Consider the following 23,594-nt stretch of genomic DNA (forward strand, 5'->3'; position numbering starts at 1 on the left):
CTCTACTCTTATACCCTTCCCTAGGCGTTCACTTTTGGCCCCTGACAGAGAGTAGTGGCTGCAGAGATCTGCAGTGTGACCCATTAAAGTCAAGTCTTATGTTCCTTCCCAGGAAGCCTCTTTATCTCCAGCTTGTTGGCTTCAGTCACATTAGAAGACAGGAATAGAAGGGCTGCCAGGCTGGGTCTGACCAGTAGGGTATGACTGAAACAGCCAGAACTTGATGCTCTGTGGACACATGCAGTAACTACTGCAGGATGCCCCAGTAGGCCACCAGAAAAACTTCCTATAACTGAATGTTACATCAGATTTAATGTAAAGATACCCATTTGACTTGAATAATCTTTTTTTTCTTTGAAGTATAACTCAACTTTTTTCTTTCTCATCCTGTTCCTTTTCTTTTGGGGGGTATTTGTGTGTTTTGGGGGACGTGGATAAGAAGCCACCACATCAAGGAGCTGAAATAACCTATTCTTGGATAAGTGACCCCTATGATCAGGGGTCTTAAAATCTTTGTCCCAGTTTAGATGTAACTATCATCCTTGTGATGAGGATGTTAAACTTACATAGCAGTCACTGAACAGTTGAGAAGTTGAGAACAGTTAGAAGTTGAGAAGAGGCTGGTTTTTAGAAGTACCTATTCAAAGAGCCAGCTATTTTGGTGTTATTAATCATTTCTATATGCCATGACCTTCTGTAAGTTTTGACCTATAATTGACTTAAATGTTGACAACTGAGTCTACCTACTGTTACTGTGTGTGGGTTTTTAATTGATTGATATCGCCTTAGTGCTCCTCTGATCCTGGAACCAAACCATCTCCCTGAAAAATTTAGTGCAGAAGGAGATTTCCTAAAATTTGCCAACTCTGAACCACCCCAGAAGTTCAGCAAGCTGCTCAACTATACCAAGGGACTAAAGTGGGGGTGAGGAGGGGACCAATCCACTATCTTTTCCTGATCTGGAGGTCAATCACATCATCTTCACAGCATAGCCCGAGATTTTGTTGTGCCTTAGGATCATAAGCTGTATGTAGCTTGTTGGCTCTGGAATGTGACCGTAGGTATTAGCCAGTACTTCATGGTATGTAAGCAGTGATTTGTCATTTAAAGATGTTAAGACTTTGACCTGCAAACATTTCCTATCAGTGATATTTTCACTGTCCTCGCTGCAGTGTAGGTTTGTTTAGCTAGCTGTTCTGAGATTTGGATGAGAGTTAAGTTAGGCTTTTCACTCATAAGCCCTGGCAAATCATATCATCGTTTTTTAAGAGCTTTCTGTCTTCAAGCTTTCTGCTGCTTCAGTTCTGGAGTTATCCCTCCAGTAGAAGAGGTTGCAGAATGGACGGTGTACCTGCTCATTAGTCATCACGACATGCAACCCAGGGCAGTAACATAAACAGAAATCAGTGGCAGATGAAGTTCTGAGCTACCGTGGCTGAGAAAGGAAAATCCTGCTTTTTATCTGGGGATAATTGTCATCAGAGGAGTGGGGAACAGAGCCTGGGAAAATAAACTCTTCAGTTGCCCCAGGGCAAATGGTGAAATGTTCTCCCTAAACAGCGGGAGAATCCATTTGCCAAGAGAAGGTATTTCTCCAAAGGCATTGGGTAGCAAAGAAACAGTTTGCCTTTGGATGTGGGATTAGGTAGATAGTGCCGCCAATCCAAAAAACTATCTTACAAACAGGAGGTGGGTAAGCAGTTGGTTGTTGAAAGTGAATAGTTTGTTTCTCCTGAAATGCTGTTAATCATTGCTGAGTTCTTAGCTAGTTCAGGCTATGGACACTAGGTCTCCAAAACCTGCAGGTCTTAAATTACCATTGATGATTTTCAGTTTGATGCCCTGGATTTAGATAGAAGGTAAGTTGTTACCCTAAGTTAGTGGATAGCTGAATATCCTGAGCCACGAGCAGTACATAATAATCTGCACGGGTCATTGGAAAATAATGACATTAGTTAATGAATACTAAGGTTAATTAATTACCAATTAATTGCCACAGGTTATAGATATCTAGTTGCCCATAGCAGCAGTGAATCAGTTACTAGGGGGAAAGAGATACATTACAGAAAGTGTTGTTAGCTACATTGGTTATAGGCACCTGATGATTTCTTTATGAAAAGTATAGGCCCTAATATCAGCAAAGCAATAGCAAAGCCAACTGTGAAAGCTCTTACAATGCTAGTGTGCACTCAAACATGTGTGCACCATTACTGAAGTCTGGAGGCTGACTTACCAGGAACCATTCCTGCAAGTGTTGAGGTTGGGTAGCTGCCTTGTCCAGTTGGGGGAACATGGGGTGGGTAGCCAGGCAAGGTGGTGCTTGCCATGTCACGACCTGGAAAGGGAAAGAATCAGGACAAGTGATCAATAGGGATAAGATCTTTCAATACTGATTTGATACCACCTTTGTCCCACCATCACATGACCAGCAGCTTGGTAGGCAAGTGCTGTGCAGCCTTCTCTTACATAAGTGCTGTCCACCCACTGAAAATTTTAGCGGAAGACTGTGGCACTTTTGATCTCACATGGTAAGGATGGATGTTAAAACCTAGCTTTGTGAGGCTCAAAAGAATTTGTTTTGTTTCATTGTAGATTTTGGATCTATTTTAACTAAATCAAAATGGTCTTAAGCTGCACAGAGAATGGCAGCATATTCATTGCCAGAGTAGCTGAGGTCCTGTCTATATGCAGTGGATGCAGTTCCAAAACTATGGTGATGTTGCTTTAGGGCATGATCAATGTGCAAGGCATTGGAAAGTGATCCGAGAGTTTTCTGTGCCTGTCTCTCTTCCCACCTCTGCCATTCACTTGCTGATGGTTTTAGCCAAGTCACTTCACCTCTCTGTGCTTCTTTTTATGCTGCAAACTCTTTGGTGCAAGGGCACACTTATAGTACATTTGCACAGTGCTTAGCATGAGATCTATACTGGTTGGACTCCTTCCAGGTGCTGGTGTAACATATATAATAATAGGATCATGTGAATTAGTTTGAGTCCCACTTCATTTTTATCACAGGTACAAGTTTTTGTTAGTAATACTTCAAGTCGTGATATCTTTTCTCCACCAAAGAAGTAGAGAGGGGTGTGGACTGGGTGGGTGATTGTAGTTTATTTTTCATCTCTTAGGAAGTGCAGCTGGAGGCTTCTTGGTTGATGCCAGAGGCATTTCCTCATTTGGACTGGTTAGCCTGAAAATGGGCCAGCCAGAAGGGCATTTTGCTGTTAGTGCTTATTGCATTTAAATGAACTAAAATCATCTCAGAAGCTGCTGGGAGTTTCAAGCCAAAACCAAAAAAAAAAAAAAGGCTAAATAAATTAAGATAATCTTTCCCCCACAGCTGCTGGGAGATTTACAGCTCAACCTCCAACACTGCCTACTGAGATCTCAGGCTGTTCCAGGCATCCAAAGCCTTTCACATTCCCTAGGTGAACTGTAGCTCACCAAGAAGTTTGTGCTATTTGTTGTTCCTTTGTAAAATTTTGTCTCTCCTGTCTGTTCTAACTGGAGGGCTGGAGCCTGATTCGCCTTTAGAAGTGACAGGTTAAGTATGGCCCATTAACACCACTGGAGTCACTGGAACTGTGCTGGGATATGCCAGTGAAAGAAGAATAAGAGTTTGTTCAGATCTACTAGTGGCAGAGTGATAACTGATAAAGCAGGCCCTGGAACAAACACGAACCTTGGCTGGGGAATCAGAAATAAATAACAGTTACACAGCAAAGCAAAAACTAATCAACATGGAGCATTAACCTGAAGGGAGGAAGTTTCTCTGGGATGAGGTAGGCTAAACCAGTGTCATTGCTTTCATAGGTCTTGACTAAAGATTGCTGAGGTGATTTGCTCAAGAAAAAAAGAAATGTAAGTTCATTCTTTCTCCCTGAAGAGGTTCCTGATCGGTAACTGATGTTCCTAGCTCACCTCCTCTTAGATAATGGCACAGAACTACCAGACAACAGCTGAGTCATTTTCCAGCCACTCCCCAATATTGATAAAAATAAATATATAATGCCTCAGGGATTTATATTCTATACTCTTCTACTCTTTTATCACCATCATTCCTTTAGTGATTTGTAGCTGTGTGTTAAGCTGTATGATGAACACTTACTAGATACAGTTCTGTTTTTTTCCCCTCACATCCTTTTAAGGCAAGAAAGTTTTATGCTTAAAATTCTTGTCCTTTTGGTTTCATATAGTGACTAGCCTGAGAAATAACAACAGGTGATGAATGAGAAAACAGTGTCACTGAAAAGTGAGGGAGAACATTATGTAGCAGCAGGCAAAATTAATTCATTTTGACACTTCCATTCAAGTGGGAACGCATACACGCTCACTCTACTACTCTATCTATGCACATATGCCCCTGTGTTTTTATTCAGACATGAGTGCAGAGAGACTGATGTTCAAGACTCAGTATGGAAAATTCGTTGGGAAGTGATAATCTGTCAAAATTCCAATCTTGAAAAAGAAAATAACAAACAAGTACAGTATCAGCAACATGAATAAGAGTCCCACAGAGAGACTGTTAAAATGCTGTTACATACAAGCAGGCCGCTTCCATTACCTCCTCTCATTACCAACAGGTAGACAGGATTATTAAATTCTTGTACTGCAGGGCTATGGCAAAGCTAGCACCTATCCTGCTCATAACATGCTTCCAACTCCAGCCATTCTCCCTCCTCCCAGAGCCTTCTGAGTGAGGAACAGCACATCCATCACTGTGACATTGAGCTTTTGAGAACTTTCTCCCATGTCTAATTCTCCATAAGGGTCCTAAGGCAGGTGCCTCTCCTGAAACACAGTGCCTTCTAGGCTAGCGGGTGGTCATATATGACTGCATCCCCAGAGAACTATGTGTTGGAGAGAGTCTGTCAGGAGACTCCTTGGCTTAGGAAGTGCCCAGGGTTCAGAGGCTCTTTTGGCTGCAGTAAGATTGGACCAAGACAGTGTTATGAACACAGAAGTCTTCTCTGCTGTTACTTGCTGCTTTCCTACAGGGAGGTTTAGAAATGCAAATCTCACCTGACAAGACAAAGGGAGGATGTTAGGTTAAAAGAGAAAAATAATATAGGAACATGAAGGAGGCAGAGGTAAGATGTGTTTCTTGAGCATTAGAAACTGTGGTCTGCACTAAGACTTTGTTCTGAAAAAGCCCAAATTACGTTCTTTGACAGTAGAGTGATAACAGCCTCAGTGGTCACCTAAAATGATTCCCACTATTTCATCCAAGCCACCCCTGAGCTTCTGCAACAATGTTGCTTCAGTCACCTTGCACAGGAGTTTCCCCTAGTACCTACTTGAAACTTCTCCTTCCTCCCCTCCAGCCTGCTGCCCCTAAGTGCTGTCATCTTCTGCAACCTATTTCTTCACTTCTGTCCTTCCCTTAAAGGCCATCTACCTCAGCTCTGTATTCCTTTGGCTGTAAAACATTATAGTCTCTTACCCACCCTTCCTGGTCTTTACATTCAGACGTGATGCCCTGTTTCTTAACTACTTGGTCTGCTGTGTGAAGACACCAGCTCACATTGACACTCCCAAACCAGGTGACTCAAATATTGCTCACAACATAGCTATGGTAGTGCTCACCAACTGCCTATGTATTTATCTAACTTAGTAGTTTGTACAACCCATGCTGAACAACCCTGCTAACAGTCCTAGAGCTGGCTAGGTTATTCAAGCTGCAGTCACCCACCTTAGGCTAGCACACAGTACCCTTGCTGGGCCGACAGTACTCAGGGGCATTATGGCTATTGAGGCAACACAGGATTTTGCTGTACAAATGTTTCTGTACTAAGTCCCAAACCCATCCAACTGGGACACCCAGTCACTTCTAGGTAGTTACAGCTTCTTTTCCCATTTTATTCTAAAAAGTGAAGGACAGGCATGAAGTCTTTTTGTGACTCTCCATGGAGCTGAGAACACGTGCTGCATACACAGAACTGGAACGTGATTGCTTTGGTTCCCACTTGCACTCAAAGAGCTTGCAGCATTTACTGGTCTCCCCATCAGACGAGACTGAACCCCTTGCCTGCAGCATCCCCACTGAGTTTGTGGCCAAGGCCGGTTACCTGCTATCAGAGGCTGGCTGCTGGACTGCCCAAAGTGGGCACCATGATGAAGGAAGGCACTGTAGCAAGGCGTGGACGCATCGTCTGAAAGGGCCATGTGGAAGGGCTGAAGATCAGCCTGCCCAGAGCCGACCGGCGTGGTGGGGGTGAAAGGGGTGAGAGAGGCTCCATGAGGCTCTTGCTTTATACTGAGGGGAGAGGAGAGGTTTTCTGTGGTAGGGTAAGGGACGGACACAGACAGACAAGGGGAACAGGGGGAGGAAGAGGAGGGTGGGGAAGGGAGGAGAGGAAGAACAAAATGGGTAAATGAAAATGGAGTGGTTAAAATCTACAGGGAAATTAATTTAAAAACAAAAATAAAAATAAAAAGGTTAGGAGTAGATCAGAGGAGCCAGTGCTGAGACAACAGCAGTAAACGCACTCGGGGGCTAGGCTCTGACTGCAGGGATGCCTCTGCAGGGGCAGCAGGAGATGAGGAGAATGGAGTGCGGTGGCAGATGGGAGAAATGGGATGCAGGAAAAGGAGAGGTGAGGGAGGGAACATGCAGGAGAGGGAGGACAGGAAGAAGCATAGTGTTGGGAAGGGGAAGAATGCTCTGAAGCTTCTGTGTTCCCTTTCCTGCTGCTTTCTCTTGCTGGCCGAGGGCGTATGAAGATGCTACACTTCCACAGTGTAGCCCACTTAGGCCCAGGGAATTACACCACTTTGTCTCTTCAAACTCAAGGTAACCTACCCCAGGAGAACAGCATGGTTATGAGCATCTATTAAACAGGATGCTCGGTGTAATGGCCAAAGCTTGTCAAGCCAAACTCTGTAAAAGCTTTGACAGAAAAGGTGCAGCTGCAATTTGAGGTGGTTAAAATGAAAAAATGGGACTGTGCAATTAATAGGTGGGTAGAGAGATAGATATTTAGATTTATCAATTGATATTATTCACAGTGGCACGCTTTGGGGCTTTGACCGTAAAAACAGTCAGTACTGACTCTGGTTGTTCCCAGAGTAGAGTGTTGCCAGACAGATACCTTGGCAGAGAGATAAAATGGAGGAGAGGAAATGTGGGGGACTTATAAAAGGTCTCATTTTCATTGTTGTTTGCATTGGACCTCCATTTCTGATGTGCAGACTTGCATAGGCACGATAGATACAGCTTTGAAACTGCTCCTAACTTGGCTGCCAAGTAAGAGGTTTGGGAATTGGAGAACTCTGTGACCTAAAGCATGGGTACTCCAGAACACCCACTGTTGTTGGGTCAGCAGTAATAGAGTCCTGTATTTGAACACCTGAAAGAGAAGTATGGATGATGTGATCAGATCTGATCCAAATAATCTAGCAAACCATCCACCCTCAGGTAAACAAATTAAAGCCAATAAATGAAAGCCATCTCTCTGCCGTGATGGCAAGTGTTGCCAATGGCCATGAAATAAGTTAGTTCTGGTGGTTTTGATTTATACAGAGAAATATAAATGTGACATATAATTAGGTCATAAATCTGACTTCATTAATGTAGAACTGGCTTAATTAACTCCAGGCACCTTATTGTGAGGCTGCAATGCTCACCTAGACAATAAAGGGCTGGGCAGTTTCTATCTGTGAATGCTGTTTATCCTGAGACATTTGTTTCCTAAAGGTTTGCTACCTGGCAAAAATGGTAGTTTGCCATCTGTGTTCTCCTCCTGGTACCTCTAACCTGGATGGCCAGCAAAGGTCTCAGATCACTGAGACTCCTTTGCAGCAAAGACATATGTTCCTGGTTCAGTTGATTGGGAAGGATCAGTCCTGGCCAAAAGATGTACAGTTCCTCTTTATTTAGTTTACTTATGTGAAGTCTCTGGTATGCTAAGTGAGGATTGTAATTTCTTCTCCCTTTTTGCTATAGAAAGCTCTGTTTGGCAAGGACCTTTTGTGGAGGATATGGGGAATAGAAGCTGGAGTATCTGGTTCTTGTTGCACAGTTAATTAAAGTCACCAGAGTAGGCAGCACATCACTGCCCAGCTCCTGCTTTTTACAGCTATATACTAGTCTACAATCCTACCAGTGAGCCTTCACGTGCCAGTGCCAGTCTCTGTAGATGGAGAACCCCTGCATCCTCTGTCATCAGATGGCAAGGAGTGCACAGATTTACCTTCAGGCCAGACAGGCAGAGTCACCACCAGCAGTTTGGGAGTGCTGAAGCCTTCATCCAAACAGTGTTGATACTAGATAATTTGGATGAATAGATCTGTCTGCAGGCAGAAGGCCAAAAGTTCCCCTGGCTTTCAGGAGCTGCAAGTGAAGTGATATTTTTCAAGGAAGCCATTTGACAATCATACCTAAATAAACTAGGGACACTTTGGTTCTGGGCATTTTCCGGGCTCCTTTTTCAGCTCTCCGTACTGTGCAAGAGAGAGCAGGTGTGGGAAGCCGCTGGGGAGGAAAGGGCAGAAAAGAGGATGGACACAGGAAGCGTGGGTGGGCAGAAGCAAGAGGTGCTATGGGCAGAGGTTAATCCTGTTTGCACAGCCCCCAGGCACGTTGGGTTTCCTAGTCCCTCCCCTGCTTTATTTCTCTTTTAAAGCATGGAATTTTCAGCTATAATCCTTCCTAAACCGCAGCATTTTTCAGGCGCTCTGTGTAAGTGAAACCATAATCTCTGGTAAAACAGCCCGCTTAAGCTGCTGTAGCATTAGGCCAATCTGATCCAGCCTCTGGATTTCCGCTCTGCCCAGCCACCAGAGAGAGGATTTCAGCCTGAAAGACTGTCTAAAGCCCTTGCAATGGGAACAACAGTGCCAGGCCTTGCCTTGCAAAGCTGAGAAGGGTTAAGGGACCAGGAGCTATTTGTCCTGGTGTTGTGAGGCTGTTAAAGCCCCTGTCAGACTCACAGCAGAGATGAGCCCAGCCCTCTCTTGAACACATCAAGGCTTATGAAGAAAAATTCCTCGTACCTTCCAGAGGCATCACCACTTACTCAATGCGGGGGGATAAAGAAGTCAACAGTAACATGGCAAAGAGACTGGGACACAATAATGCTAAACACTCTTCTCTCTAAGAGTAGCGGAGGGGAGGCAAGGATAAGGTCAGACAGCGAATGATTGCACAACCAAAACTCAGACTTTTATGTGTCTATTTATCTACCTGTCTATCTTTCCCTCTACGCTCTGCAACTGCACAGACATAACTTATATCCCATGTATCTTTACTGGTGGATGGCATTTACCAATTTTTACTCCTTTGTTGTCCAACTCTCCCCTGACTAAAAGCACCTGAATTCTGTCTCCGATATAACTCCTGCCACTGCTATGCTGGAATAATTGCCCCACCAGTGAATTATAGCTCCAAAGTGTGTCAGTGTAGATGAGATCAATTGATTGATCTATCTATCCACCTGCGAACGGCACAGTCCCATTTTTCATTTTAACCACCTCAAACTTCAGCTGCACCTTTTTTGTTTTCAATTCTGATTTTCTCCATTCTCTAATTCTTTTGTATTTGCGATGGAGAACGTGTCCCTTTCCATCCCAAGTCCTGCTAGTGCCAGCAAGCTGTGGAGCAGTGCTGTACTGGCTTGTCTGTGTCTTGGGGGGTGTCCCTCAGTAAGGCTGCATCAGGGAACCCCAAGGTATCTGTCAGTGTCCTATTCCTAAGGCTGGAATACTGATGTGTAATCAAATGGGGGGTAGAATGAGTTTGCAACCCCCCAAAGCAGCAGAAATCTATTCCTGTCCCAGGCTCCTTTCTTCTTCTAAATGGCAAATGATATCCTTGTTTATAAGTGACAAAAAAATACCACCCAATGTCATGGTGGGGGAAATTTGAAAGGGTCAGCAGTGTGGGGATACGGCTGGAAACACAGCAGAGGACTACATATTTTCTGCATCTCCTGCTCCTCTCTTTCTGACTGTATTTGCTGAGTTATGGCTGTTTTTCTTCCTTTCTAACCCTCTCCTCTGTTATTCTGGCGGAGAGCTAGAACTGGCGATCTCTGGCCTAAATTCCCCCTGCAAATGAAGGGATTTTGGCCAGACAGGGTGAGAGGAAGATTCACAGCTTTGGGTTCCTACAGAGACTCGTCTCAGCTTTTATCGTGCTCTCTGCTGCTGAAGGGAAGGGAAGCAGGGGGGTTTGCAGGGCTAGATAAGCTGCTTGTTTTTCATTGCTGGCTTCCTGGAGGATAAGCTACCTGCATCCAGTGCTCCTTTTCTTTTCAGTAAACAAAGAATATCAAGATGGCACATCCCTGTGTAAGGGATGGCTTGTGCACACCCACTTAACAACACTGCTCACCATCCTGACAATGTTTAGCGTTCTTCATCTTTTCCTGGGCTCTCCATCAAATATTTGTATGACCCCAGTGCCTCACTCTTTAGAACACATATTCTTGCAGCATTCCTTAGGGATCACAGTTTTATCTGTGAGGAACTGAGGCCAAAGAAGATGTACCCAAGTTCGTGTAGGAACCCTGTGCAAAGCTGAATCTTATCTCAGGTGTTTTGAGTCCTATGCTTGTACCCACCATTGAAACATCTTTTTCTGTATTTGCGTTCTCCATTCCCTAGAAAGGTTTCATTGTGGCAAACAGAATGGGACTGGGTCCTCAGCATTCGTAAACTGGTGAGTTTACACTACAGCCAGTGGAGTCACATTGCTTTATCCCATATGAGAATCTTGCCTCAGAAATTCTAGAAGTCATGCAGAAGACCAAACTGGACTGACACAGAATATCTTTCACTTCTGCTTTCTATCATGTCAGAAAAACCACTTTTTCTTTCATTTCTTAGTTTTCTAGCTTTTCTTTTGCAAGAGCATTATGCAAGTTGCACTGAAGATAAAGATCATCCTATTTTTCTTCCCTTCTCTGTGATCGTAACAGACCTTTGCTAGAACAACTGAAGAGTGTGCAAAGACTAATCTGCTTCTCGTTGTACCTTTCTTGTCTTCTCTTTGTGTTCCTGCTGACTGGAGAATGAGCCTTGCGTGTTCAGGTTTAGTTTCTGTTTCTGCACAGATCCATCCATGTTCCTAGCCCAATACTTTATCTGTGGGTTGTTGAAATACATGTTTCAAGAAACAACCTTGGATTGCTTTCCCCTGAGAGTCAAAACTGTTGTGACATCACTGATGTCAAGTTTTGAAATCTATTACCCCATTTTTTGTAAAACTGGATTTTATAAATCTAGATTTTGTGTCTGATCTAATTAACTGCTGCTGTCCAAGTAAACTGACTTGCTAACTCTTTCTGTTACTTTGGAGAGAAAAAGTTTTATAGTCTTCGTACAGAGTAAAACATGGAGCTTCCGGTAGAGCTGTGATCTGGACTTACTCTTTGAAGTTAGTTGAGTACTGTTAGTGTTAATCACTTGAGAACTCCACTGAAGTCAACTTCATGTTGGCTCTAAGTACATTTGTTTGCAGATGGAGCTGATGAAGGAAGATGTGCTTTAGTCTTGGGGGGAAAAAAGATGTGCAACTTGTGCACTTGGCAAACAGAGAAGTTCAGTGGAGTTCGTATTCTTGTCCCCTTTCTTGAGTCCCAGCCCATCAGGTTGGGCAATTACTTCCTGCCTTAAAGAGTAGCATATGCTTATTCCTTGGTGACTTGGGACTTCAATGTTACCTCTTAAACAAGATGCTTTTGAAATATATGCTGGGAAATGTAATTAGAACAGAACACGTTGGTTTTTCACACAGTCCCCATTATAGGTATCTCCAAGGTTTCATCACAATGATATTCTACTGATCATAAGATAGGATAGATCTTCCTGGGTAGCCCACAGCAATCCTAAAGCTACAAAGAAGGGCCAAAGATTGCCGTAAGCTCTCCATTTCTCTGAAAGACTGCAGTGGGCAATTTCAATTGTACAAGCAGCTGGCCCGGTTAAATCCAGTACAGCTGATGGACATCAAAAGTTATTAACACCTGCTGACAGGTGTTGCTTAACTCAGGTATAAAGCACAGTCTTTGCTGTCAGTGGGCAAATATCTACATCACAAAATTTTTCATCATAGCCATACTTACTGGATCCTTCATTTAGCCTCAAAAGAAAAGGCAAAAACTTAATTGTTGGGAAGACTATATAATTCTTTTCTCTAAAAAAAGTCCCTTTGTGTCCGCAGCATAGTGTGGCAGCCTGCAATGCTGTCCCCTTGATGAAGAAAATCGGACTGGGAATGCCAATTCACTGCTATTGTCATTACCCAGTTCACTTAAATGCTAATTTAAGGAAGGCGAAGACATGATTTCTTTCAGGTCCATCCATTTCTGGGTTCTTCACTTCAGTATGCCTTTCAAGCCCACAAGCTGCCTTCTTCAGCGTCATAAAGTTATTGTCAGTGAAACTTCCATTGGATGCATGGAAATAGTTTATGTGATTCCTTTCCCCCCCGCTATTCCTGTCTGTTCCAGGGATCATTCATCTGACCATCTATCACCTTCAGCCATTTGGTCCTGGAGAAGAGTAGTAACACCTTTTGCCTTTCCAAATTCCTTGACTAGATAAGATATTATCTATTCTTAGGAATGGGAAATAGTTGATAAAATTTGGAGGTCCTGTGGACTTCTACGTTGGCTGATTCTTCATCTTAAACAGAGGAGAGGCTTGCTCACAGAAAATACCTCCTTCATTTTGATGAGGCAGGGTAGTAACAACCTTGTAGCAGCCACGTGAATGATTATCATATTCCATTTTCAGGGCATTGGGGCATCCAGAGATGTGCCCAACGGGCTGCGTGACTGCTGGCGGCTGCAGCTGTGATGTTGTGCCACAAAGTGTGGGTCTGCATATGTAGGATTTGCTGTCACCAAAGCGAATTTGGGGCCCCTAGCAGTTTGTTAAAGAGGTTTTCTTAAGTCAGCTCAGTCAAGCCCTGACCAGGGCCATTGCTCACTGGTGTCAGAGGCTAAAGCAGATTGGAGCAAGAGAGGAAATTTTCACCAGTACAAACAAGGAAAAGGGGAAGGAAATGCTCCCCCTCTCAGCATAATGATCTAAGTACAACTGAATGTAATGGTCAGTTTTAATCATGATTAAAAGCAGGAAGCTGGATCAACTCGTTTTACATTTGCACTATGAGGCTGTTTTCTAAAAGGTTGAATTTTACGGGTGGTAACAAATATTTTGACAAATACAAAATTTACACTAAACGTAGTTTTTTCAATTTTTGCTAGGTAGATGAACTGCATCTGTGCACATTTATTTAAGCAATTATGTTGTTTAATATAATTTGTCTTTACATATTATTATATGAGAAAATAGTGAACGATGAGTCCATATTATTATTTTATTAGATTATTAAGTTTTTACTTGTGATCTGTGTCAAGTTATATTTGGATGGAAATTAGAATTAAATTAAAAACAGTATTTGTAATTATTCGTGCTAATTAAATAAAATGACCACAAGTTCCCTGACTTCCTAAATATGCTAGAACAGAAAAAGCAAGCTATTCTAAGCAGGTTTTGCATTAAAACGACTTATTAAATGAAGGAAAGGATATATAAGGAGGAAATTGAACTGATTTTAGAACCTGATTTTAAAACTAATAGATCTCATCCTTTCACACCAAGCTTAATTCACTCACTGACAGAGGAAAACAAATGTTCCTGCTTTTTCAAATCCTAGTTTATTTCTTAGTTTTGAATGACCTGGTTATTGAACTGAACAAAATTCTCTTCAGTTCACTCACTAAGCTGAAACGAAGGAAATAATATCTTTTCACCTTGCAGAGGCTAAAGTTCTCAAAAGATTGTTTATCATTTCAGAAAAACTTTGGATCCAGGTGTCTAGCCAGTGATTTCTCTGTGCTTAGCATCACAGCTTTCTTGAAAACTTTCATAGAAATCAGATGCTGTTTAAGTACTATTTTTGTATGTCTTTCAGACATAGCAAGTAGCCTTACTGTCAGTAATTATAATTTTTTTTTCATACATTCATGTATGAATTTTTAAAATTAACTTAAACTGAAAAAAAATCTGACCCCTTGCCAGAGAGGGGAGGTCTGGAGTAAAGTGAGATCGATGGGGTTTGTGCTTTTTTGGTGCCTTTGTTTGACACATTGTGAGCTGTCATCAGGATTTCTCACCCTGGATGATATTTGTTGCTTTAGGGAAAAATTTTTTTTCCCAGAGAGAAGGAAACATTTTCTATACAGGACCTGGTAGCTGTTTTAGTGGGTGATGATGATTTTTAAAGTTACCTATTCCTATTAATAGGTGCTAACCATAGCACAGAATCACTCAGAAACCTCCTCACAGGAAGAGAAGGGGACACATACTCCCATTTCAGTCAACGGTAGAAGTTTCTACGTGGTTTTTTTGCCCTGTTTTTCTTGGGCTTGTCTTTTACTTTTTTTCTTTATAGATCTCACTGATTGTAGTGGGCTGGCAAACAAGGTCTAGTTAGTTAAAACTGCTGGGGTTCAATTAAGGGAACTTTTTCTTTACCTTTGCTGTAATTTTACAATCCATCTAGTAGATAAATCCTCCCCTTTAGTAGTCTGTTAATAAACAAGTTTCAAGCCATATGTGAAAAGTCCATTGTGTTTTATTTCCCATAGTGCTGCCTCTCTGCTGCGTAACTTCTGGACTAGATAATTGAGTTGGAAGGGACTCTGCTCCCAAACTATTAATCCAAGTCCCCAGAACTCAGAACCTGGTTTGAAGACACAGCACTACTTTCATGCATGCCTATTCCAAAAGATAAGACTTTTGATGGCACTTAAAGAAGGATCTTATCCTTTGTTCTCAAAGGCTTATGTGAACAACCTTGTGCTTTTAAAGTACTCCTGTTGCTAGTGCCAAAGTCTTGAGGTTCTCCTCTGCTCACCTCTCGGGTGTTAGCTACTGAGTACCTTCCAAAATCAAAGACGTGTGGAAACTACTGAATAAAAGAAAGCTATTGAGGTTTTCTGTGTTTACTTAGCCCTGTACAGTTTTATACTCATCTGCCTGGGCTGTTTACCTTCGATAGAAATAATTGAAGTAGAACATCTCTGAACAACAGAATTCTTGTCTTGGTCTTCAACTGCATATACTCGCCTTATCTTGGTATGTTCAAGCTTGGATCTTTGCTTCTAGGAAATCTGATTGGTGTCCAAAGACACTGTCCAAGAAACTGTCAGGGATCTGTGCCAATCTAGCTATGATGGCCATGCAAAACAGAGGCAAGATGTAGCTGGCCCACTGGCCTGTGTGAGAAGGAAGAGGTGAGGTGGCGTTCTCAGGCAGCTCTGAAGAGCTTTCTCTCTCTCATACTTCATAAGGAAGTTGAAAATTTCTACATTGTCTGTTCTATATAAAGGACAGCAGGAGCATGTTTCCTAGCCTAGTGCCCAGCTAGCCCCTAAGTGTCAGCTCATTCATAGAAATTCCTTGCAGATACTTAATGGGGAGAAATAAGGGTGACCTGTCTGCTCCATAGTAAACAAATGTTTTTGTTTACTTGCTTTAGGAGATGTGAGTAATAAATGGACCATCTAAGATGTGTTAGATAGAATAATTGCCTGAAAGGCCGTGTTTGATTTTGGCAGTACTAGGCAAGGCTGTGCTGTATGTAACTGTGGTGCTAAGCTGTGTCTTTGAATAGATGCCCAGGACTTGGGGAAGGCCTTCCTACATGTTGGGGAGGTGGCTGCCTGTTTTGCAGCATTTCTAGCTCTTCAATTCTAGGAAGCTCACAGACAAAGGGACTTCAGCAACGTCTGAAGTTAACTATCTCACTACCTTCCAAGATTTTAGGTAGTTACATACTGATGGCTTTTGGAGGGGTGTATTCTCAGAATGGTGTGAGCTGGGAGAGCTTGCTGAGGAAAGCTAGTCATGAGCCAGAGAGAGGAGAAGGACTTTCTCTGAAGTCTTCAGAAAATGCAAGAATCCAATGTCAGACAACTTTGGTTTGGAAAGAGCTAGTGATACTTTTTTCTGTCTGGGAAGACTGAGCTGGGGAGACTTTCTTGTAGACTGAAGCTAAATCTTACATCCTGACGTGACTGCACGCAGAGTTTGTACCCTGCATGGGAGGATTTGTTTCACATTTATTTCAGGTATTGCCTGGGCTCACAGACTGCCCTGGGACAAGAGCAAAGAGGCATTCCAAAGATGACACTATGGCAGCAAAACAGGCAGCCAGCAATTCAGTTCTTGCTGTTAGTCCAATATCCCTTCTTGGGAGAGGGATCTGGGTGATACCAAAGAAATCTGCATGCTTCCTCTTTCTTAATTTCCTGGCGAGGGTAGATCAGGAGGCAGCACTGAGTTCCTCACCTTTCTGGTCCTTCCTGAAAGCATTGCCCAGCCCCATAGCAAACATATCATGAATCATTCATCTTTAATAGATTATGCAAATTGAGGACATCAGATCAATGAAGATCAATAACTGCAACCATTTAATTGCCAGCAAAAACATTTTAAGAATGAGCATTATCTGAAGTCCTTTCTTGGGTAATGGCACCATTAATCCAAACATTGGATCCTGGCCTAAGTGTAGAGGAAAAATTCTCCACCTCTCTTCCCCTGCTGCCTTTCAGGGTGTTGAGGGGTTTTTTTCCCTTTTCATTTCCAGTTTCTGAGTTTCCCCGTCATTACCACCAGTGAACAGCTCCCAACGCTAATAGTTCTGCTTTTGTTACTCTGCGCTGATTGAAATGTCGCATACAGATTGAGATGTTAGTGCTAAGTTGCCACCTGGGAATGTCAAGCTGGGTCTGAAATGAACTTTTCTCACTCTTGGATCCAGATGGATCAGATGGGGATGTTCTCGATCTGAGCTGGGAGTGTTGCAGGGAACAGAGTGGGGATGGCACAGGGTTGGGGGGACATGAAGAAGATTTTCTGCCTCAGCCCACAGCCTCTTCCGTGAGGCCAAATCTGTCTCCTGTTGTCCCCTTGTGAAAGTCATGTCCAAAGCTTGTGCAGTGTCCCTAGCCTTTGGATTTTGCTCTCATGTTAACAGGCTGGAATTCACCACCTTCACTTAGGCAGAAGGACTAAAAAGAATTATTTTAATGGCTCCTTTGAATCTTAAACTCTGATTTTAGGTGTCTCACCTTTGCATCCAGCTATGGGGATTTGCCTTCCATGAAGGAAGGACAGTACTGCTCTCCTACTGGCTTTGCCTCCCAAAGATGGGAATTTCCTGAGAGAGGTATAGATCTGCTAAATGGTAGATGGTCACCAGATGAGTTTTGTCTTGCATATGCAAATACAAAGAAAGGTGGAACAATTTTGCCACACCTGAGTCATTTTTTTCTGGTTGGCTAAGAAACTGCATGGCTACAAGGATCCTGGGATCAAGCCCAATAGCAGTAAAAGCCATGAAAAAAGTCTGGGGATGTCACACTTTGTAGACGCTCCCTAAATATGCAGTTCGCCTCCCCATGGTTCTCCATGGCATTTTGCAGAGCTCACACTGGATCTCCTCTGTATTTGGGGTAACTGTACTAATCCTGCCCGGTCCCAAAGTTCTGGTAGCCAAAAGTTGCATGTAATAAAATGGCTTTGCTCAGTGTTTGCTGAACAAGTAACGACTGCCTGCCTCAGCCATGAGCTGCATTGACCTCAAGGGCTATTAGCTGGGGCTTCTGCAAGAAAAAGTTGAGATACAAACTCCAGTGCTCTTGATTCTGTGCCATTAGAGGACAGCTTTTTGGCCAAGAGGCAACAGCTCCTTCCCTTGCTAACAGGACTCAGACCTTTTTGTCATGAGTTATTTCTCAACTTACACTGCGAGGTTTCTAGAAGGGCCACAGCAGTTGTAGGGTAAGGGGGATATACGAAACTGGGGCGAGTCACTCGGGCCTTGCCAGCTGCTCCAGCCACCCAGGAGGAGATGTGCAAACCTGAGGTAGCTGTGTGAGCAGGGAGCAGTGGTGAGAGGGGTGAGGCCTGAGAAGGCGGCTGTGGCACCAGAATCTCTCCTCATGGCTCCAGGCACGCACAGGGCAGGCAGTCTAACACTAGTATCAGATGGTGTGCCCCGCGGCCCCAGGACAACCCCATGCCACTCGGGTCCTGCACGTGCCACCAGCAAAGAGGAGCTTTCTGTGGAGCAGCTGCTGCAGAAATTGCCTTCTACTTCTGTGCATCCCTGTTCCTCCACTGTCTTGCACTTGCTCTCATTTCCTATTCTCCCAGTCACACCTAAGTTCAATGCGCCCACACGTGAGGGAAGGAGGAAGGCTGTGAACAAATTTCTTTTGCCAGCTGCAATGTTAGAGATTCATGGGCTTAAGGAAGAGGAAGTTTAACAGTCACAGTTCAGCAGACCTCAGCATTTAGTTTGCAAATGCCCCTTCCAAATGCCAGGACTGAATAAATCTTAAATGAGTTCTCCCCGAGATAACAAAGTGTGGATCATGGGTAAGCCACGACCCTCTTGTTCTCAGACACAAAGGAAAAAATCGCAGCGTGTATTTGGACATACCCATCCTCCACCCATACCCATCCCTAAGCCCCATCTGGGCGCGCAAGTTCCCGATTCACGCCTGGGTTTGCCTGTCTTTGAGTCACACCTGGGCACCTCTGGGTGTACCCAAAACTGCCAATACTCTGAATTTCAAGCTTCTCTTGAGCCCTTACATCCTCCACAGTCTTTCTGTCTCTTTCCATGTTTGCCACAGAGGGGTATCTTGCATTAGCAGAAAAAGCAGAAGCTAATGGTGATGAGGGAAATAAATAAAAAGCTTGGTTCTGCTGTTTGGTCAGGCAGCTTACCGGTCACCACAGGGTACGTCTGGGGTCCTGACACATTTGTCCCCAGGTCTGGGTTAGCAGAGGTGGATAGACTTGATTTGACTTCATCGAGACCAGGGGTCAGAGCTGGGAGGGAGTACTCATTACCCTGGGGAAGAGAGGAGAAAGACAGCTCGCTATTGATGCGCCGGGAGAAAGGGAAGGGTGTACAGATGGGGGGGAGGAAGAGGAGAGATGCAAACCCCTGCACAGATGGAAGCGGAGGAGGAGGAGGAAACGGAGAAGATGAAGTGACAAGAGGGTTGCGGGGGCGTTCCTAGGATGAGCTGTCCCACCCTCCTGTGTGCCGCTGTGAAGGGGAAGAGGGGTGAGGCCAGGCACAGGGTCTGTCCCGTTATCTGGTATGACTGAGCCTTCGTTCAGTGCTGTGGGGATAGGGATGGCTGCCTGTGCCAGCCCAGGGGAGAAGAAAGGGGAAATCCACATCCCCTCCTCTTGGCTGAGCGGAGGCGGGAGGTGTTTGCCCTGGTGACAAGGACAGCTGGGGCAGAGGACTGCAATGACATGACTGGGACAGGCGGGCTGTAGGAAGCAGCCAGCGTTGGCCCACTGTAGCCAGGCTCTCTGCTGAGTTGTCTGCCTCCTCTCCGCTGTTACCTCTGTCCTAGCTCTTTAAAAACAAACAAAGAAGCCTCATCCCCTGCCTCTGTCACTCTGTGCATTGGGGTATGAAATTGGGGAGGGGGGAGCCACATGGCTAACAGAAGGGTGGGAGGGGGAGAGCCATTGAATCTGAAAGGGTGTCCTGTCCGAAAGGCTCTGGTAATTGCCTTTTTATTGTAGCAGCCTCTGGACCAGATGCGGGAGCTGGAGAAACCGGGAAGGCTACAAAACAGCAGGAAAAGTTGCTCTGATTAATATTACGTTAAATTAAAACTGATTTTCTGCTCTTTCTGCTCCGTTTTTTTCCATGTGCTTCCCCAACCCCCTCCCCACATCTCCCCCTCCTCCAGCAGGCTCCCCGTACGCTGCCCCCTCCCCGCCCCTGTCCCTGCTTGGCGAGGACTGCCTAGTCATTTCCAATTCCTTCTCGTATTGATCTTCCTGTAGAAATCAGTTTTGTAATTAGCTGCAAATTAGGCCTTCTACTGGGGGTGAGCCTGCCCCCTGATTTATCACCAGAGTAATTCGCTGTGATCGGAGAGAAATTAAAATGAACTCAATTAGGCTTCGGATTTGCTTTATGGGCCCTGCTCAGAGTTTCAGGGGGAAAAATGACTGTGCTGGTGCTTAATAGTCTAATGAAAGTAAATAAAGGTTATTCATTGTAATAAACCCAGGGACTCTGGGATGAAGGGAGTCCACAGCCAGCCTCTCCTTCTCTTCCTTTGTTGGTTTATGGCTTGGGGCGGTTTAAAAAGACTTTTGATTTTCATTTTATTAAGACAAACAGCTTTTGGGATAAAAGGCCGAGGGAGTGGGGGAGAAAGGGAAAGGGGGGCAGAGCTGCAGAAGTGCGGAAAACTAGGTTGGAGATGGGAGTCAAGTCTCAGCTTTGGGCCATGAAGGGAAATGCTCCGTCAAAGTCCGACCCTGTGGCTCGCTGGTCACCAGCGTGATCTGAGAGTGCAGGAGTTTCTGTGCAGTGCTGTGTGCCAGTGAACATGCATGCAGTGTTTGCGTGTTCATGGCAAGAACATGCCCGCATACTTGCAGGTGTGTGTGCAGAGGAAAAGGCGAACATGGGGATTTAGGGAGAGCACAGTTTGCATGTATACGGCAAGTTCACAAGCGGAGGTAGAGCTTGTATATACATGTGCATCAGCACAGTGATATATTTACAGCTATGAAGTGCTGTAAAATGTAAATGTGATGTATATGCAATAACAGGTCAGTGTCAGAACAAGGGGTGAAGAGGGGGAGAGTGATTTTGGTGAGGGAATCTCCCTGCCATCATCCTGTGGGCGCCTGTGGGTCCCCATTACCAGGCTGGGCCCTCACCTGCTCAGATTTGATGTGTTCTGATGTTTGAAAGACGTCAGGGTAAGAAGGACGCTCAAAAACTCGATCTAAAGCTTCCAGCTGCTGCTGGGTGAAAGTGTCGCCACGAAGGTGCTTCCGCAAACTGTCCACGCTGCTCTGGGAATCTCCATTGGGAACTGAGCCCTCGGATACATCTGCAGGGCACAGACAGAGAAAACAGGGAGTTAGCACCACCCTGGCTCGGGTCAGCAAGGGATGCGGGACAAGGACAGAGTGGGGCCCTCTGCCTCCAACCAGGGAGCTGTGCCACTCCTGCGGGAAGGGGAGGCTGCGGGGACCTGAGAGAAGCCCCCTCCTGTCTGCTGGAGCTGGGGGCTGCTCCCGTGGGCTCTGTGGGACTCTCCTGCCCAGGGTGAGTGAGGCTGTGAAGAATGGTGCTCGGCTCAGAGATGAGTTTCGGTTCCGCTGATTTTCACTGTTCAAAATTGCTGAATCTCCATTGCTGAGCATAAAATGGGAGCAAAGCACAGCGATTAGCATCGCTAGAAGGCTGCTGGAGAGGTAGCTCATGGAGAAACCAGAGTGATGAGGATGGACCTGTACTGGAGAGGGCTGAGGAAGCCTGGAATGGAGAAAGGGCTCTCTTACAGCTTGGAAGGGAGTCAGTCTCTGTTGTAGCTCCCCGGTCCCAAGAGAAGTTATATTTCTGCTATAATTTCCTTCTCATCTGATCTTGTCCTGTCATACCCCAGATGAGTCTTTCATCCTCCTCAGATAACAGGAATGATCCTGTTTCTGACTCCATGTTTGACCAGAGACAAGTCTCTCCCTGTGGAGTGTCTGTCCCGTCCAACATACGTTGGTGTCTGTTATGATCTCTGTCCCATTCTCCTACATGTAGCTCGTGATTTATCACAACCCATATCTCTGTTATAAAACTCCCTCCAAAATGAGATGAATCTTTGTCTGTATTGGTCCTTCTTCCTATCCAAAATGAATTACTGTATTACAAAACCTAGTCCTACTCAGTGGGAATCGGCCTTCCTGGTAATCCTTTGTTCTTACTAACTTTTTCTGGTAGAAGCATCACCAGCAGTACATCTCTGTCCCTGCAGCAGCCCTCTGACGTAGTCCAATCTCATGCAGTGCCTCCTGCCACATTCCAGGTGTCTCTATCTCTGTTGTGCCATCCCACGTCTCTCACAGCTCACTCATCCCCTCTGAGGTGAGTCCATTATAAAGGCTCTGCCCCATCCAAAGTGAATCTTTCCCTGTGATAAACCATCTTATCACCCACCTGTTTTTGTTTTTTTTTTTCCCTGTTATCCCCCAACTCAAATGAGGTGCATTTATCTCGGTTATAACCCCTTTTTATCTGAAGTGAGTGAGTCTCCTGCTATTAGCATCTGTCACATCCAAGGTGAGTCTGTCTGTTATAACCTCCTGTCCCAGCTAAAGTGAATCTTCCTTTGTCATAATACCTCATCTCATCTGAGGCAAGTCTGCTCATTATAATCTTCTCCAACTGTGCTGAGTATCTTTCTGCTGTCACCTCTCAGCCTAACTTTGGTGAGACTGGTTATAATCCCTTGTCTCATCCATGCTGATATACCTCCATACCCTCCGTGCTGAATCTCTACCTACTGTGCTTCATCAGACACAAGTCTGACTGTCTTATCACCCTGTCTAACCTAAGATCAGGTTTTCCCTTTTAGGCTGTGATTACCTTCCTGCTTTTTCACTCTTATTCCTCATACTTCAGCGTTTCTTGGTGGCTTCCTTCCAGTCTGTGAATCTCAGAAACTTGCTGTCTGTCAAGAAAGTGATTGAGGGATCTGTGTAGACCTTTTCCCTCTTCCATGCGACTGTGAGTGTGCTCACAGGCAGATGATGCTCCCAGGAGCCTGGAGTGGCATTCACTGTGCAACAGCCAGAACCATGCCACTCTGCTGCTTCGTCTTTTAGCTCGTGGATGGTGCCAGGATGGGTATTTTCCTGGCACAGTTAATGCCCAACTGGTGGCCCAGAGTTATAACTGAGCCTGCTGCTTTCTGGCTATGAGATATATCCGTTTATAGGTGATTATACGATATGATATAATCAATAGTACATTATATACAGTAACGTAGTACAGTACGACTCGCAAGACCATAGAAAATATTACATATTGATTTGTCCCAGCCAGCAGCCTTCCCTCGAGCAGCCCCTTCTCTCTTTCTTTTCCACCCCTAGCCAGAGCAGGGCTGTTTACTGGCACTGATCCCTGGCATTTTCTCCTCTCCTCGGGCTTTTTCGCACAAGGGAGAATTCTCAAGTTCCTGAAAGCTGGAGTTCATGACAGATTTGACTAAGAGAAAACAAAGCAAAGGCCAGGCTTGGTGGACTGCATACTGTGTGTCAGTGCAGTCTTCGTGTTTTAGATGGACTGGGCTGTTACTGCAGGGGGTGCCTTTCAGGAGGACTAGGGTAGCTCGAGGCTCATGTTCCCAATTCCAGCAGGCACTTCTCTCTGGTTCTCCCTGCAGAAAGCTGGCACAGAACTCCTGGGTCCAGGCTCGGAAAAAAAGATGTGTGTTTCTGTATCAGCGCTTGTCTCAACTTGTCTGCAGGGGAAGCTGCAGATTTGAGGATTTTTCCACATGTGTCAGTCAGTGTGCATGACTGTGTACACCATGATGCTAATACACATGGGTATCTTTGCAGTAGATCATTATTCTGGTATTCTTTAGATTCTGCATCACCGTACATGCCTGAGCAGCCGATTGTCTGCGGCGGCTGGTTTGGGCTATATTTGATTTTCAAGGATGGCAGCCATACACTGTGCGTGGTGTTTGGTGTGAGTGGACGGGTGTTCACGTATACGGTAAAACTTCCATTGATTG

At 44.7% G+C, this 23,594-nt stretch overlaps 1 protein-coding gene across 7 annotated transcripts in view; it reads right to left on the minus strand.

Moving 5' to 3' along the window:
• The window catches only part of PAX2 (paired box 2), an 86,642-nt gene that overhangs the window by 6,563 nt on the left and 56,485 nt on the right, over positions 1-23,594 (minus strand). For 4 of the 7 annotated variants that reach the window (XM_075154519.1, XM_075154517.1, XM_075154518.1 and 1 more), the window contains 3 exons: positions 20,731-20,906; positions 18,751-18,877; positions 2,234-2,335 (listed from right to left, as the gene is read on the minus strand). In XM_075154519.1, the coding sequence (XP_075010620.1) occupies positions 2,234-2,335; positions 18,751-18,877; positions 20,731-20,906 (405 nt within the window). The remainder of the gene's footprint in view (positions 1-2,233; positions 2,336-18,750; positions 18,878-20,730; positions 20,907-23,594) is intronic. The other 3 variants (XM_075154520.1, XM_075154516.1, XM_075154515.1) reach the window with 1 other exon arrangement.

Source organism: Calonectris borealis, chromosome 7, assembly GCF_964195595.1.
Source record: "Calonectris borealis chromosome 7, bCalBor7.hap1.2, whole genome shotgun sequence".
Taxonomy (NCBI): domain Eukaryota; kingdom Metazoa; phylum Chordata; class Aves; order Procellariiformes; family Procellariidae; genus Calonectris; species Calonectris borealis.